Source organism: Halichoeres trimaculatus, unplaced genomic scaffold (assembly GCF_033239565.1).
Source record: "Halichoeres trimaculatus isolate MK-OKI-2021-1 unplaced genomic scaffold, fHalTri1.1 fHalTri1_scaffold_18, whole genome shotgun sequence".
NCBI lineage: Eukaryota > Metazoa > Chordata > Actinopteri > Labriformes > Labridae > Halichoeres > Halichoeres trimaculatus.
This window is the reverse complement of record NW_027437196.1, coordinates 8,924,774-8,941,434: the sequence shown is the minus strand read 5'-3', so window position 1 is coordinate 8,941,434 and position 16,661 is coordinate 8,924,774. Positions and strand designations below refer to the sequence as shown.

The following is a 16,661-nucleotide window of genomic DNA, read 5'->3' as shown; positions in this document are numbered from 1 at the left end:
TTCAGCACCAATTAGCATCTCCTCTATCTGAATCAGTGTATTATCCCGATAAGTTTGAACTCTGCTGTGAACTTGCTCCATGTCTGACCCTTCAATCTTTCCTGGAGCCGACGGCGCAGTGAGCTGAACAGCTCCACAACCCTTCAATCACACATTCTTGCATTTAAGTTCAAGGTCATTTCACCAATTTATCCACTCACTTACTGAGTGTGTTTACTCATTTTCTTGCTCAGCCTCTACAGAAGGAAAAAAATTTGTTCAGGCATTTATGAAAGATTACATTTGAAGACTCAGCATTGCATGGACAATGAGAAAAAGTAGAAGTAATAGATGTTTTTTAAGATAAACCTGTGAGCCCGTATCTTGGCTCAGAGTCGTGATTATCAGGAGGAAATAAGAAAGGCCTCATTAAAATAAGTAACACCCTTCTTATCACCTCAGCAGCCACCTGGCTCCATGTTTGCCTTTGCTCTTCAATAAAAGGTGAAAACTGCACAAAGAGGCAAGATAATTCATTATCAGACTGAGTTATCAGCCCATGGCTCTCTTCTGTGACTTTTATCCCACAATAGCTGCTTAAATAATCACAGTGTGACAGCTATTTATAACTCATTACTTTGTTTTTGGTATTATAAAAAGAGAAAACCATAAAATAGAACTGGAGTGTTATATCTTTGAATCAGTATACCTATAAAAGCTACTGATGGATTTAATGTAAGAAAGTCATGTCAAAAAACATGTATTGTTTTGATAAAAAGTACATTTTAATTAAAGCTACCATATAGATATACTACATAGAATAGAATAGAATAGAATAGAATAGAAAATACTTTATTTATCCCCAAAGGGAAATTCAGGAGTCATAGCAGCAATCAAGAAAACAAAAGTAAGAAAGTGAAAAAAGGTCCATAAGAAAATAGATGCTGACAGCTTGTCCATCATTGTCCAGTTCAGCCAGCCTCCACCTCCACAGGGTCCAGGACTGGGCTTCTTCAGCAGTCTGTTCAGTCTCTGTCTCCTGGATCCTGTCTGTCCACAGCAGGTCAAGTTCATGTCCAGTGTTAGCTCCTTTAGCCATGTCTGTGAAAAGCATAATGCTACTCTGCCTTCTGGTATTCCCTCTATAGCTGGGTTAGCATGGCTAGCTCGTCCATCTTATTGGTGATAGATCTTATTTTCCCAATAACAATGGATGGAAGGACAGGTTGATGTTGTCACTTCTTCCACCAGCAAGTCCTCCTCACCTCCTTTTTCTCACCTTGTGGGGGGAAACATCAGGCCTTGCACTAGTTAGCATTGACATGTTACAGGCTGCTAACAGCTTTCACATTTAAACAATGCAGCCATGGTTACATGTAGGATCACCAGACAAACACAGAAGCAAAAACAGCAAAAATATCACTGAAGACAAAACCAGTTTGGTGTCCATGACCAACAGATAAACTACACAAAGCAATGATTCACTCCAAATGGAAAAATGACCTAAACAATACAACTATTTCACATAAATAACTATATAAAGCTGGAAACACATGATAAATTTTACTGTGCAAAACTTTGACACTTCCACTCACACATAAACAAAATGACATAAAATTTTCAAAGTGACATTTACTGTGTTTGTAAGTGTGTCTCAATTCGTACTTTGAGCTGTGTCAAAGACAAATTTCTGTTTTTACTGCAGAAGACATAAAGTTCCATCTATCTAGATAGCTATGGGCACATTAGCGATGTAGAGAAAAGAAAGTGAAACTTAAGTATCAACCTCATCACCCAAGAATTGATCAATACTGATCACAAAGTTGGCATCAATATATCAATATTTTAGATTGATTGGCATACCACTATTTTTTTTAGAATTTTTGGAGCTTTGTAGAGTAATTTGAAAATTTGAATGGTCACAAGATTAGACAAAGATTCATATTAATATACCCCATATTTACACAACAAAGAGCGAAGAAATGGGAGGAATTGTTTTGTTCACAGGATGCCATAATTATCCCAAAATGAAAGTTACTCATAGTAGATTTAAATATCAAGGTAGACATGATGTCAGCTGCTTTAGTCATTTGGGTTTTGAAGTGCTAAATGAACCTAACACTAAACCCAAGAATTGCTCACAAGACTACTCAGACAGATTCAGACTTGCAGTGTAAATTGGTGTGAAAACAACACTTCACTCACACATGTTTACAGAATAACACACTCACTCATCATTATTCACCCTCACGTCCCACAGGTAGACGTATGATCAACGCTTTAATTTAGCAGGATCACTGTCGCTGGGTAAAAAGGCGTTATGTAACGAGTCTGCCAAACACTTCCCAAGCTTATCACAACCAAGTCTGAGCAGCTTTTCACTTCTTGAATGCAGCTGTGGTGTTCCCATCTCTCTCCTGCTGGCCTTATAAATCTGGGGCTTTGTCGCTGTGACAATGGGAGCGAGGACAGCGTGGACAGTGTGATCTCTCAGGCCTGGTGCAGACTGAAACACACAGACGAGTGGAACACAAATGCTACTAATTTAAAAACATCTGCGTGTACTTATTGTTTTGTAATCTTTTATGAAAGCCTCAAACATAAGATTGATGAGGCAGACTGTTTTTGCTGAAGGTCTTTTAGTTAAAATTAATGAAAATCACAGCTCTGCAGGGCACAAGAGCCTTCTTTCCCTGTTTTTGAATTATCTCCTGGGATCTATGAATTAGTTTCCCTGCTTCTCACTGTTTTGTCTACATTGTGTCCTGTTTCTGTTTGTTTTGCAGCAGCTCTCCCGCTGTATCCATCTGCTCCTCTCTGTCCTACATTCCTCTAAGTAGGGAGCTTTAAACACTTTGTGAGAAAATGAAAAAGTGAGAGGCGATGTGTGCTGATCTGTCTGGTTATGAGCTTCTTTGACCTTGTGGGTCCTTTAGTCGAGGTCTGGGCAGAGGTTTAAATTTTGATAATCTGACACGTGAAAGAGGAAAAAAAAACTCCTCGCATTTTTCTTGATGGTTTAAACAGAGCATCATCTAACTGGGGATCTAGACGGTCGATTTGCAAATTCTCTGTCCCCTGCTGAACTCGTCAGCGGCTGGTGCCATCTCGCTACACTTCACGCTGAGCAGACATACACACACACTCATGCACAGTCTGAGACGCTGACCTGGTTGTGTGCCGCACACGTGACATCCTGGGGCGAGAGGGAAGGAAAGAAAGAGAGATAGAGATGTGAGAGACGGAGTAGAGCAGCTCGTGGCCGGTGAAGGTCAGCAGACGGTCAGTGGCTCATGGCCTCGGCGCTGACCGGACAGGGACAGGGGGTCATTAAGCAGCGGGAAAATTTGGACACCACAGTGTAGTCGGATCTGTCTCTCCAGGGCTGGATCCAGACTTCTCGACTGGGATGGCCCCGTACCATTTTTTATTAACCCTTTCTGTCTCCACCAATTTTATCTACTTTTACTACATGCATAACACTCTTAAAAGATAAATTCTTTATTTAAGGAATCAAAATAAAATAAATCACATTCAGTTTAAATATGTAAAATACTTATGAATAGAATTGTCTTTGATTGAAATGCAAAGAAGCCTGTTGGAACACAGCCCGTATAGTTGATTTAACACAAGGGAAATAACCAGACATGGTTCAGGGTTATAGGGTGACACCTGGGTGTCGTCTGTTCTTGCATTGGGGATTCTTTGTTAGCATGTTAGCTACCTAGACAATAGTTGTGTCCAAATTCAGGTGTTGCAGCCTTTAGAGAGCCTGGCTTTCATAAATTGAGAAGTTGTGTCCCGTGTCTCACTGTAACTCCATCTATTTCATAAACTGAACTCTCCATTTAGCAGAAATTCATCCATTCATTAGAAAGTAACCTGATGGTCCTGCAAGGAGGCACGCAGCAACAAGCAGGGGTGTGTCCAGGATTTTAAGACTGGGGTGCCCTGACCAGAGCTTTGACTTATGCAGGGGGGGCATGAATTATGTGAGCCCAACCTCAAATACAAAGCCTTTCTTTTTGCTTACTTGTATGTAATAAAATACAGGATCAACAGGCTACAACTTTCATAAAAAAAAAAAACTGAAAAAAAAAAAAAAAAAATGGACTAAAACAAAGCCGAAAAACACTTCTGTGTAAGGTTTCTTTGGTTGTTTTTTTTCCCAAATCAAAACATATGAATTCATATTTTTTGCTTTTAATTGAGAAGTACATTTTTGAAAACTACAAATAATCTACATTTTCCTTTTTTGTAAAGCATGTAGACTCATCGTTTATTACCTCCGCCATGGAGGCTATGTTTTTGGGAGAGTTTGTCTGTTTGTCTGTGAACAACATAAAACAAAAAGTAATGAATGGATCTTGGTGAAATTTTCAGGAAGTGTTCAAAATGTGATAAGGAAGAAGTGATTACATTTTACTGGCAATGTTCTGGATACTAAGATCTGGTTTATGAAAAATATGTACTGGGTCATCATAATTTTCAACACTGTCAGGTAACAAATTATTGTACAACCTGCAGCTAACACCAAACTGTAGCAGACAGTCTGCTGAAAGGGAGTATAACATTAAAGTAGGACTAAAGTGTTGCGTGACAACCACAATATGCTTGACGGAGGTCTGCGCTCTCTGATTGCAATGGCAAGTTCTAATATTGTCCAAAATAACCACAATTGCATGGTCTTGCCAAATTATGCAGCACTATGTAGGACACATTTGGACACATCTGCTGTGATACATTTGGTCTTCAAATGCAGCTTTCGAAGGCAGCAGCCCCTGAATTGAGAAACAGCTATTGTTTCATTGACGGAAGAGGAAGGATTTTAAGCGTGAGAGGAATGGATAGGGAAGTTTTTTTGTTTATTTTTTATATGGATTGTATGAGAAACTTGTCAGTTCAGAGTGTTTTGCTCACGGAGGATTCCGGTCAGCTTGACTTCTTTATTGAGAAATCAGGTGAAGAACACAGAAGAATTTATTCTCTTTTGTCAGAAACAGGGATGTGTCGACTAACTATGGTAAAGACATTTTCTGGCTGTGATTTACTTAACTGTTGAATTAAAAAACAAAACAAGCAGTAAGGAACAGTTTGTTATGAGCTTCATCTCTTAAATTTACAAAGCAAATGTATATATATATATATATATATATATATATATATATATATATATATATATATATATATATATATATATATATATATATATATATATATATACACATACATATATATGTGTATATATATGTGTATATATATATATGTATGTGTGTATATATATATATATATATATATATATATATATATATATATATATATATTATTATTATTTTTGTATTATTATTTATTTATTTTATATATATATATATATTTTTTTTTTTTATTATTTTTTTTTTTTGTGTATGTGTGAATGAGCAGTTGTTTGAGGGGACATAAATCAAAATGAAAATGTTTGTACATTTTTTACAAAGTTTGATATGTATCTAAACTTTAAAACTTTAATAAAAATATTGTTTAAAAAAAAGAAAAATTCCAAGCAGTTGGTAATAAAGAAGCAGTGGGGACTATCCTTTTGGTGTTGAATGCAGTGAATCCATAGGGTTGTTTTTAGACTTTCAATCTACATTTTTGAGGATTTGGATCCGGCAAATATACAAAAACAAGACTGTTTGAAGATCACTCATCACTTTTTAAAGGCCTCACAGGGCCTTTAAAAACATTGATGTGGGAGTTTCAGGTTATTGCTCCATGCACCTCTCTGGATTCAAACACTGAACAGGGTTAATTTTTAAAGGCTGCATTTCTCCTCGTTCGCAGATCCACACTGCAGAGTTTTTGCCGCTCCCCTTTACCCATTTCATCTCTTTGATCCTGCTCCTCTCTGGTGCCGTTAAAGTCTCAAAGAGAGAAATCTCGGAGCAGCCCAGAAAACAGCCTGCTCTCATTTACATACAGTACAGACACCTAACACGTATCTGCTACAGGCTGCATAATGCAGATCACTGGGTGTAGCCTTTTTGCTGTACAGAACCTACTTGTTTAATATTAATGCGGTGCAGCGTAGCTCTTCGTCGTGGAGATACGAGGGGAGAAGCTGATGTGTGGGAAACAAAGCTCTTTGTCACAGCGAGGTTTGGACCCACACAGTCTGAGACAAAGACGTGCTTTCATGTGAGAAGCCTCTGCAGGGAGAAGCAGAGTGAAAGTGCGACACTGTACTATACATATCTGAAGACCCGCCCCTCACCTCTTCTCATTTAGAGGAACATGTAAGAGATGCTGCTTTGATCCAGGGCGATGAAGCTGTCACTGCCAAAGGTCCAGACAGTGTTTCAGTGGTGGAGGTCAAGCGCCTCACTCTATGATTAGATAGCTCTCTCAGTCTTTTTTTCTCATGTGCATCATGATATTCTTTGATATTCTGCTGGATTGGTGTTTAGCCTACTTCACTGATTACTTCTGATCTTGGTGAAAATGAAGACACCAATAAAAGACGAGATTTACCTGCTGCATCCTCCAGTGTCTCTGTTGGTTACATAGAGCAGGGGTTTTCAAAGTGGGGGCCGCCAGGGGGCACAAGGGAGGCCTCAGAAGATTGGAGGGAAGAGAAAAATTAGTATTATTTTCTTTTTTTATTTCATTTTTTGATTTTTATAACCATTTTCCTTGAATACACAACACGTAGTGCCATATTAATCAGATTCTCAAGTTTCAGATTTTATCCAACCACGCCTTGTAATAATGATGTCATGACCCCTGTTGACCTAACGGTTTGTGCTTGTTATAAAGCCATTTAAAAAACTAAACTGAACTCTGAGGCTCTTCCTCTGTCTAACTACTGACTGCATGTAAGAAAGGAGTGTCCCACCTTGGCTGACAGAGCCCTGAAATGCCTTCTTTGAGTGAGTCTGTCATTTTTTGTTAGTTATTTCCTTTGCTAAAGAAATATACTAACTATTGAAAAGTAAATAAAAAATTGAATAATACATTCTTAAAGATGACATTTCTCTACATCTTTTGAATTGTTATCTGTTTCCAAAGGGGGTCCCCGGCCAGAGCAAATGCTGTTTGTGGGGACCTTGGCATAGTAAAGTTTGGGAACCCCTAACATAGAGTACAGTTTAAAACCAGCTGAGTGTTTGCTTTGTGATGCTCTGCTCATCCCATCTAGTTAACACCTGTCAAGCATGAAGTCAATCAGATAAAGAGCTCAGAACATATAGACCCAGTGATGTCACCCTTTACCCACTGATTTGTGAAGATGTGTAATGAGCCTGATTGATTGTGGTCACTATGCTTGAAATGATGGACGACACACCCACATGTCGGTTAAATCATTCACTTGTATCCACAATGCCACAAAGGTCTTTATCAGCAAAACAGATGACTGTTAAAAAAAGTATCCTCCAACTGTGTGTTTTTACAGTATGTTGTTAATGTGGCTTTTGAAGCCAGCCTCTAGTGGAGGCTTGAGGAACTGCAGTTTTTTGCCCTTCAGCTTTGGTTTTATTTATTTATTGATTAATAGCAGAGGTTGCTGAAGAATTAAAAGAAAAAAAACAACTTTTTTTTCTAAAACATATGGTCAAGATATTGCAGATGAAAACCTAGAAACCTAGAGTGTGCTGGTCTAGCTATCCTCCTGGGCAGGGCAGGGGTCTCAAACTCACGTCCTGCATGCCTGGTTTGGCCCACTAAACAATTTCAAACAGTTCACCACTTGATATCAACTGAAGTGAAACTTGGGCCACCACTTTCACGGCCCGGTGATAAAACAAAACCTTTGTCACGCTGACAAAACATTATTGAAACAAAACTTTTCTTTCAAAGACCAAAAGAAAGGTTAGTGGTAGTGGGAGAATGATTATTTCTGTGGAGTTTAAAGGGAATTACACCTGCCTCGTATGCAAAGAGAAAGTTGTTGTCAAGGAGTATAACCTCACGTGGCATAATTCAACTTAACATATGAAGTAGCATGCAAAGGACCAGAGAGTTGAGCAGACATAATGAGCTTCACAGCTAAAAAAAAAGAGCTGTCAATGCAACAAAATGTATTCCAGAGAGCAAAAAAGGAGACAAATCAAAGAACAGGTCAAGACTTAGTGATGTCCATTTTAAGGCCAAACTGAGGGTTTTAACTGCCACCTCCCTCAGAGCAAATGTGGCCTAGATGTATGAGAAGAAGAACTCTTAGATGTCCGGCAGCAAGCATTCAGCAAGAAAAGCCAGATATTACTGTGAAATAGTTCATGTTGAGTAGTTCAGTTTTTTTTATTTTTGTGTGGAACACCTGAAGTGGCCCCCTTGTAATGAGATTGGATGCTCAGCGGGCCTTGGGTACTTGGAGTTTGAGAGCGCTGCTCCAAGGGGTGAAAAACTTTTCAGCCTTGGCCCACGAAATAGTGGTGCTGGAGATCAGCAACCTCCAAGATACTTATTCTGATGTTGTTCTGGCTGAGACAAGTGGAAAACAGATCAAACTTTTTTTGTTAGTATGGTTACCTCCGTCAAGAAGGTTGTGTTTTTTGGAGAGTTTGTCTGTTTGTCTGTGAAGCACGTAACTCAAAAAGTAACAAATGGATCTTGGTGAAATTTTCAGGAAATGTTCAAAATGGAAGAAGGAAGAAGTGATTTCATTTTGGAGGTGATCTGGATCATTGTCTGGATCCAGGATTCTTTTGAAGGATTGTTTATCATTGTGAGATAAGGACGTTTCCTCCATATGTGTATATAACTCCACAATAAATGGTTGGATTGCTTTGCAAACAATACAAGACAAGGTCACCGTAATTTCTGACAGATGTAAAAGTACGATCCAGATCCTGGCAATATTCTGGATACTAAGATCCGGAATATGAAATATGTACTGGGTCATCATAATTTTCAACACTGTCAGGTAACAAATTATTGTACAAACCTGCAACTAACACCAAATTGTAGCAGACAGTAGCTGAAAGGGAGTATAACATAAAAGTGTGACAATCACAATATGCTTAGTGGAGCTCTGCGCTCTCTGAGTGCTTTTCTAGTTTTTTTTTATTCTAACCCTTTTTTTTGTTTATATTCTTATGATTACAGATGATACATATGTCTTATTTTATATGTAAAAAGAGAATGAAGTGATGACTTAAGCCACTACACGCCCTACATTTCCTATCTGTCATTAAAGTGGACGCCAAAGCAGCCTTTACTTTTATCCCTGTGCTGAAATTTGCTCTACTTGCAGCTTTAAATCTCATCTTTTGTTAACACGGGTGTTAAAGTCAGGAAATAAAGGATTATCTTTGATTTACAACTCAAAATAGAAATAGGAAACAGAAAACAGGATTGTGTAAGCACTAGGAAACATGTTGCATGGAGGTAATGAGAGGTTAGTGTTACACCCTTCGAGTTCCAGTTCAACCCGGCTCAGATGTAGAGCGAACAAACATTAGAATAGAAAGTCGGTGTTGTTTTGACATGTACACTCGATCCCTCAATCCTTCTCCACACCCTGAACCCACCTCCCTTCCTGCAGCCAATCACAGGCCAGCATCTGTGTGCTGTTTACAAGTCTCACGCTGCCACGACCAAGCAACAGGCCTCTGGGACGTGGACACTGGGACTGGGGAACGAGTGTTTCTCAACTTAGGGAGAAAATAAACAACAGCCGAGGCTTGACGCCAGAGGGGGACTTACATGAGTCCTTCTCTACAGATAATGAAGCGGAGAAATCCACTCTGCTGTGTTCCAGCTCTGTAATACCTATAATCAGATTATCACCTTTTGAAAATTCAGTGGAGCAGGATTATATGTCTTATCTCGCCTGCAGTGAGATTCACAGCTGCTCTGAGCCATGAAAAAACCGCAGTGACCAAAAACATTTCATGACACATTTATTTTTTTTCTCTTGGGGGACATATTTCTTGGAAAACCTCACTGCAATGACTAAAACCTGAATGTTAATGTCGGTTTTTGTGCTCCTTCTGCTTTCTGCTTGTTTGGTTTCTGTCGACAAGCCTCCGTCTATGGAGCCGGATACAGGAAGGTGTTTTTGACTCCATTCATTCTCCAAGTCCTGGCTAATGATGTCATGAAGCGTGGCACAAGCAGAGCTCTGTAGAATATATCAATGGTTGGCTTTTAGCTGTAAGAAGCGGTAATCGAGGTGGAAATAATAGTTGCTTTAGACACAACCCCGTCATCAAGCTCTGTGTGAGCTCCCAGCTGTTCCACCAGAGGATGTTGAAAGACCCCAGACATGATGATGATGATGATGATGATGATGATGATGATGATGATGATGATGATGATGAAAGAGGAGTGCTGCTTATGCTTTCAGTGCCTCACATCTCAGAGCTTCACTTTCATGAAAGATGAAGACAGAGGCTCACTTTGGAGCAGAATCAACCAACATGGAGGAGTGTACTTTATCAGATTTAACAACAGGAAATTGTTACAGAGAGGGTTTAAAATGCAATATGTTGAAGATTCACTGTAAAGCTGTGTGCTGCAGATTTAATGCCTATTTTTTCAAACAACTTAACCTGTTGAACCACAGTTTGTGTGCTTCAATTCAGGAGCTGTTTTTATGGTCTGAGGTAAATTTTAAAGAGCTAACTAACATCCTGCTGGTTTCCAGGCTTGTAAAAGAATCTTGTTCAGTTATTTTGTTCAACTTATAGACCTAAAAAGTGTCACAAAAATATTATATGGGTCCCAATTTGTCTTTTGTGTAGTATTAACTTGCCACAAATTCACTTAATTTACACAATTCTCCTCTGATGCTACTCTCAGGCTTGGAAGCTAAATGCTGTTATTAAGCTTTGCTACTGTACTTCAGGATTGTTTATCTGTAAAAAAATAAATAAATATATGTAAGCTGACAAAAAAATAATTTTATTACATTTGGATAAAGAAAAAGATGGAAATGAAATTCAGGCATAATTTGAAGTAAAATAACATATAATAAGCTCTTCAGCTACTCCAAGAATCCAGCTAATGCTAACATCCTACTGCTTACTAGCTAACATTACCTAGCTTGTAAGTAAACTATATCTTAGTTTAATGATTTAACTCATAAATAAAGGACTTACTTGATGTATTATGTAAACTTTCTATCAAAATTCACCATGCTAGCTAACTAGAAAAATTTGTGGGAAAAGGCTGTATGCTAGCGTTAGCCTTAATCTGACTGTAACTATCCAATGTGATGTTTTATCTTTGAAAAAAACATATATCCTCCAAAACTTCTCTAGTATTCTGTCTTTTCTGTTGCTTGTTAATGTTAGGGAATGGATAACCTGGAGTAAAGCTGTATGACACTGCCATAGCATTTTAGCTTTAGCTTCCCTGAGCTTAATATCAGTGGGGAATGGCTGCTTTGTTGTCAACAGTATTTAAATAATTGTATGTAAAAGTTAACAGAGCCTGATTTATAACAATAATTGGGCTCCATTAACAATATTGGTGCTATATATCTTTATTAAGAGTCTGTTTGCTATCTTCAAAAATTAATAGTGGTCTTATAACAGGAAGAAAATTTAAAAAAAAAACATCTTAAAGAGTAAGTAGGATAAAGGGTTTACACACGCTTCTACAAATGTGTAGTGCATCTTGAAGACAGAAATAGAGATGCAATTCATTTCACTCCTTTTTTTTTACTTGATGGTATCCCTCAGTCTGACACTTCTTGTCTGAAACACTCTCTTCAGACTGTCCTTCACTTTTCTTTTCTTTTCACTGAGTCAGTGAACAAAAGTGAGTGCCAGCTGACTATCGTTGAAACCCTGATCGAAATGAGTAATCACAAAGAATACTGAATAGACTGACTCACAGCTTTGAAAAGCTACTGCTGTCGTCATGTTTACTGCCAACACTGTCGCCTCTGAAGTCAAAGATTAAATCTCTTGTTTTAAAGACTCTCAACCTCAAAACCACACAATCTGTACAAAGCAACAAGCCCACCTGGGGTCCTGATACAAACAAGCTTCAACGGTTGTTAGTGTGCTTTTTAAAATCATCCAACATCATCGCTCCAATGAAAACAGAGTGTTACAGCTGACAGGCTGAAAGATTGTGTTGACAAACTGTTTTCTTTGTGCTCTTTACCTGCTTCTCAAAGAAAATAGTCTATTGTGCAAAAGTACTTCACCTTTAGTCTGAGACTGAAGAATAGAGAAAAAGTTTCTAAAATTAGACTTTCTGCTTTTGGCCTGGTTGCAGCATCGTGCTGGTAATGTTATCTCTTGAAGTTTGGAAACTGATTGATTTATATTTTTAATTTGGGTCATTGGAACCAAGATCAATAATTAAGCATTCCCTGTAGCTATAAAAGTTAATACTTTATCGATCTTTGTGAGGGAATCCAAAAGAGAGCAAAAAATCCAAAAGACCATGTTCCTGGACTGATAAGGATTCTTTGCTGTGAAGTCAGGTTACAATGTCCTCAAACAAGGGTCTTCAACCTGCGACAACCTGCAAATTTTTATTTTTCTTACAAAGGGTATTGATGATTAAAGACCGTGACACAAAATAAAATCCTGCGTGAACATTTTGTTGAATTAGATATGCATCACCTCTTGTAATGGAGCTTTCAAATTGATCAATATTTTTTTTCAAATTCAGTAACAAAAATTTAAATTTCTTGAAGATTTTGCTTTTTTTAAAAAAAAAACCTTTGCAGTTTTTTAAATTCAGCAAATAATTTAAATTCAACTTTTGGAAAAAAAAATTGAATGTTTTTGAATTTTATTTTATTTTTTTCAAATTTATGAAACTTTTTTTTTTTTTTTTGGACATTTCAGTCTTTGGGAATTTTAAAAATTACTGCACATTTTTTGAAAATGTAAATTTTTTAAGTTGCAAAATGTTTGAAAAATTTTGGAATCTGATTTGCTGCCAGTCTTGGCCAGGGCTCCCTTGGAAAAAAGGTTTTTTAATTTAGTTAAATAATAGTTAAATTATATATATATATATATATATATATATATATATATATATATATATATATATATATATATATATATATATATATATATATATATATATATATATATGACGATAAAAAAAATTCTTTTTTTTAATTGTTTGCAAACTTATTAAAAATACAAAAAAAGTTAGGCATCACACGTACAATTGTATAAACACAAAAAATAACCCTAACCCTAACCCTGATCTAAAGATAATTATTCACTAGATTTTCACTATGTTTAGAATTTTTTTACACTTTTTTTGTCTTTATTGTGAAGATAATGGCGATTTTGTGGCTCCTGAATGACTTTAATCCAGGTAAGCTGAGGCTAAATGGCTTCTTTGTAAGGGTTAGGGTTGCAGACTCCCGTCCTAAAAGATCGTAAATTCAGGAGAAGCTTGCATTTGAGGGTCTTTCAATAACTCTGGACTTGAATTGAGCCTTCAGGATCCAGTATTGGGAGGTAACATCAGGTGAACTCCGCTGAGGCAGCAATATCCTGTGATGAGCGTTCTTTGCTTTTTTTTTATTAAAAAAATGCTGTCAGAGCCCTGAGCTGTCTGTCTCTGTCAGATTATAGACACTACCTCTCCACTCCACTTCACTTCTCCCATTTTTCTCACTTCTCTTCTAAATCCTACATCCCTCAATCCGCTCGCTTCTCTCGGTCTCCTGCTAATCCATCTCTTCCCTCTTTACGCCAGCTGCTGCTCATCCCATCACTCCCTTTACGCTTGTTAAACTGGCAGCATGATGTACATAAACTATCAGTACAGTGAACTACGTTCCATCTGTACAAAATTATGTTGTTGCCTGGTTTCTGGGCTTTCTTGGGCTATGATAGCAAAGCTAGCAGGGTGTCATTGCATCATATTGTATTGCTGTAATAAATTATTTGTTGTTCCTTTATCATTCCTTTCATGTGGGTGTAAATTATGTATTTCTTTGGCTGCTGTTGACTCAGGCTTCATAAAAAAGAGTTTGGTTAGCCAAAGCTAGTTTTCACCAAATTTCTGTAGCCTTCCAATGTGCTATCAGTGTTTTAGCATCTTCCTGCTCATTGTTTTGGTTTTAAGACTTAAACATTAGCTGTTATATGAAATATTGGACACAGATTATTAAAAACATGACTCAAGGCAAATGCTAGCATTTCTAAACCTAGCTTAAAAGTAGCATGTATTTGCTAACATGAACTCAGTAAATTGATGGTGGTGTGTTAGCTTAGCATAACTGACAAAGTATAACTAAATGTAGGCTAAATGTTATATTTGTAGTGTAAGTTAGTAAAATTCACACAGCTAGTTGGCTAGCATCAAGCTAATTCCCACATGTGTGTGTGTGCCCCCTACAGGTGAGCCAAGGTAATGTCCCAGGTGTGGAGAGCGCGTCACTGGCCATGGACACCGAGGAGGGTGTGGAGGTGGTGTGGAACGAGGTGCTGTTTCCTGACAAGAAGGTCTTCAAAGCACAGGAGGTAAAGCAGTATGCAGCATGATAAAGCTAAAGCCTGTCTATAATAGAATGATGCAGGCTGTTACCACTGCTAGCTTCAAGCTATTTGAATGTGATGACGCGAGTCTGGGGACTTGTGTTTTATAGGCTGAGATTTATGCCACTTGAAAACTGAATTTGAATCATCAAATTAAATTTGAAAAGCATGACCTGAAATTTAACCAGATCAAGCTTTTCAAATCCATCATACTAATTCATCTTATAACCCCTCTTAACCTTAGCATACAGGAATTAATAGTATACTAGAATATGTTAGATTTCATTTGATAAAGCTTTTCCTCCTTTTATTCTACTCATTAGTAACCATCTTTAAACAAGGGTCGCTTTTCTATACATCTTAGGTCTCTGGTGACTGGTGACTTCAGCCTCCATAACTTGCTGCAGGGTTTTCCTGCAGCCTAAACTATTTTCATTTCAACCTCCATGTTTTGTAAGGGCTTTAGTCCACAGATAAGAATATCCTCCAGAACATTCACTCTCTATCTTCATCTTTTTTAATGAACAGTCTACCACACCTACAGGCAAACAATAAAAATGGTCAGGCTTATTAGAAAAGAGTAACATACCTCAACCATTTTTTAATAATTTTTAAATGTAGTATATAGTCTGCTGTAAATTAAAACAGTAAATGAAGTGCGTAAACTGCAACAAATGTGGAAAAAAAACAACTAGTTCATTCAAACACATACCCGATATATTGTCAAACATCAACAGTTTACTCCTATTTCCAAACTTCCTGTTCACAATTCTCTGAAGTAATAAGAGACTTTTTTGTAGGTGCATGTATAATTTTTGTGCACAAAAAAATTCAGGGCTGTAGCTTAAAGTAGCTGGAGGGGCTGCGTTTTTCTCACCCAGGGGGCGCGCTGGGGCACATATTAGCACAAAAACACAGGATTTGTAATTTTTTTTCCGTGATTGAATTTTGGGGCTAGGTGTGTTTGCTTTTATTTCAAGCTGAAGGCTTGCAATATATGAGGTTAAGTGCACAGAAGAAAGAAATGAAGAGGATAATGACCCTTTGGGTTTAAAAGAGCCTTTGCTTTAAATATCTAACATTATTTTATATAACATAGCACTTTTAAAGACTGTTTTCTAAATGTTTTGTCATTAGAAAAAAAAAAAAAAATGACATAAAATGAAACACAACAAGTTTTCTGTTTATACTAACTCATGTGTCTTTCTTAGGATAAAATCAAGGAGATGTTTGAGAACCTGATGCAGGTCGAACACCCGAACATTGTCAAGTTCCACAAATACTGGCTGGACATGAAGGACAGCCAGGCCCGGGTACAGTTTTCTATCATCTTCCCTCTCCTCCTTTCTCCTTTCTGTCCTCTTACTTCACTTTGCTTCATTAACGCCTCCTCTGTCTCTTTCTTTTTGTCTGTCTCTCTGCCTCTCCTTTGTCTGTGCCCTGCAGGTTATATTCATCACAGAGTACATGTCGTCCGGCAGCCTGAAGCAGTTTCTGAAGAAAACAAAGAAGAATCACAAGACGATGAATGTGAAGGTCAGTTTTTTCACTCTGATCACATACCGACAGTGTCTCAGTCTGTGCCCTTGTGGCAGCATGGGGTACTGCGGTCAAATCCTCATTCAGATCCATATTTCCCACAGGATTAGAGGTTATGTAACTGAACAGCCCTGCTGGCTTAGTCTTCCTGGATGTATATATTATCCTCATAGTGTTTAAAAACTGCTTGTGGATTACCCAGCATCCTCTTGTCCTTTATATTCTGTCCATCCCATTACAGTTAAAGCTTTAATCAAAGAATAAAGTGCTTCATGTTGCAGATAAGGCACTGTAACAGAGCTGAAATTGGACTTCTTCTTGCATTCCTGCATAAAAATACACAGAAAGGTCCGCTCATGTCTCTCTGTCTCGCTGTCTTTCAGGCCTGGAAAAGGTGGTGCACCCAGATCCTCTCTGCTCTCAGGTACAGATTCATTTCTCCTGCAGGATTTTAATCATCAGAGATTATCTGTCTCCACATCAATCCCCTTAACGAGGTGTTTCATTATGCTCTGGCAGCTATCTGCACTCCTGTGACCCACCGATAATCCATGGCAACCTGACGTGTGACACCATCTTCATCCAGCACAACGGCCTCATCAAGATTGGCTCAGGTCTGCCCCCCACAGGACTTTTTATGTAACTGCACCTGTTGAGACTGTTGTGGATTTCTGGGGTTATTGATCTCTGCAGTTCAAC

General features: G+C 37.9%; 1 protein-coding gene across 2 annotated transcripts in view; it reads left to right on the top strand.

Annotated features, from left to right (window-relative positions):
• nrbp2b (nuclear receptor binding protein 2b) overlaps positions 1 to 16,661 on the top strand; it is a 52,136-nt gene that overhangs the window by 27,405 nt on the left and 8,070 nt on the right. For both annotated transcript variants that reach the window (XM_074693385.1, XM_074693386.1), the window contains exons 2-6: positions 14,286 to 14,408; positions 15,635 to 15,736; positions 15,870 to 15,959; positions 16,346 to 16,386; positions 16,482 to 16,576. In XM_074693385.1, coding sequence (XP_074549486.1) covers positions 14,286 to 14,408; positions 15,635 to 15,736; positions 15,870 to 15,959; positions 16,346 to 16,386; positions 16,482 to 16,576 — 451 coding nt within the window. The remainder of the gene's footprint in view (positions 1 to 14,285; positions 14,409 to 15,634; positions 15,737 to 15,869; positions 15,960 to 16,345; positions 16,387 to 16,481; positions 16,577 to 16,661) is intronic.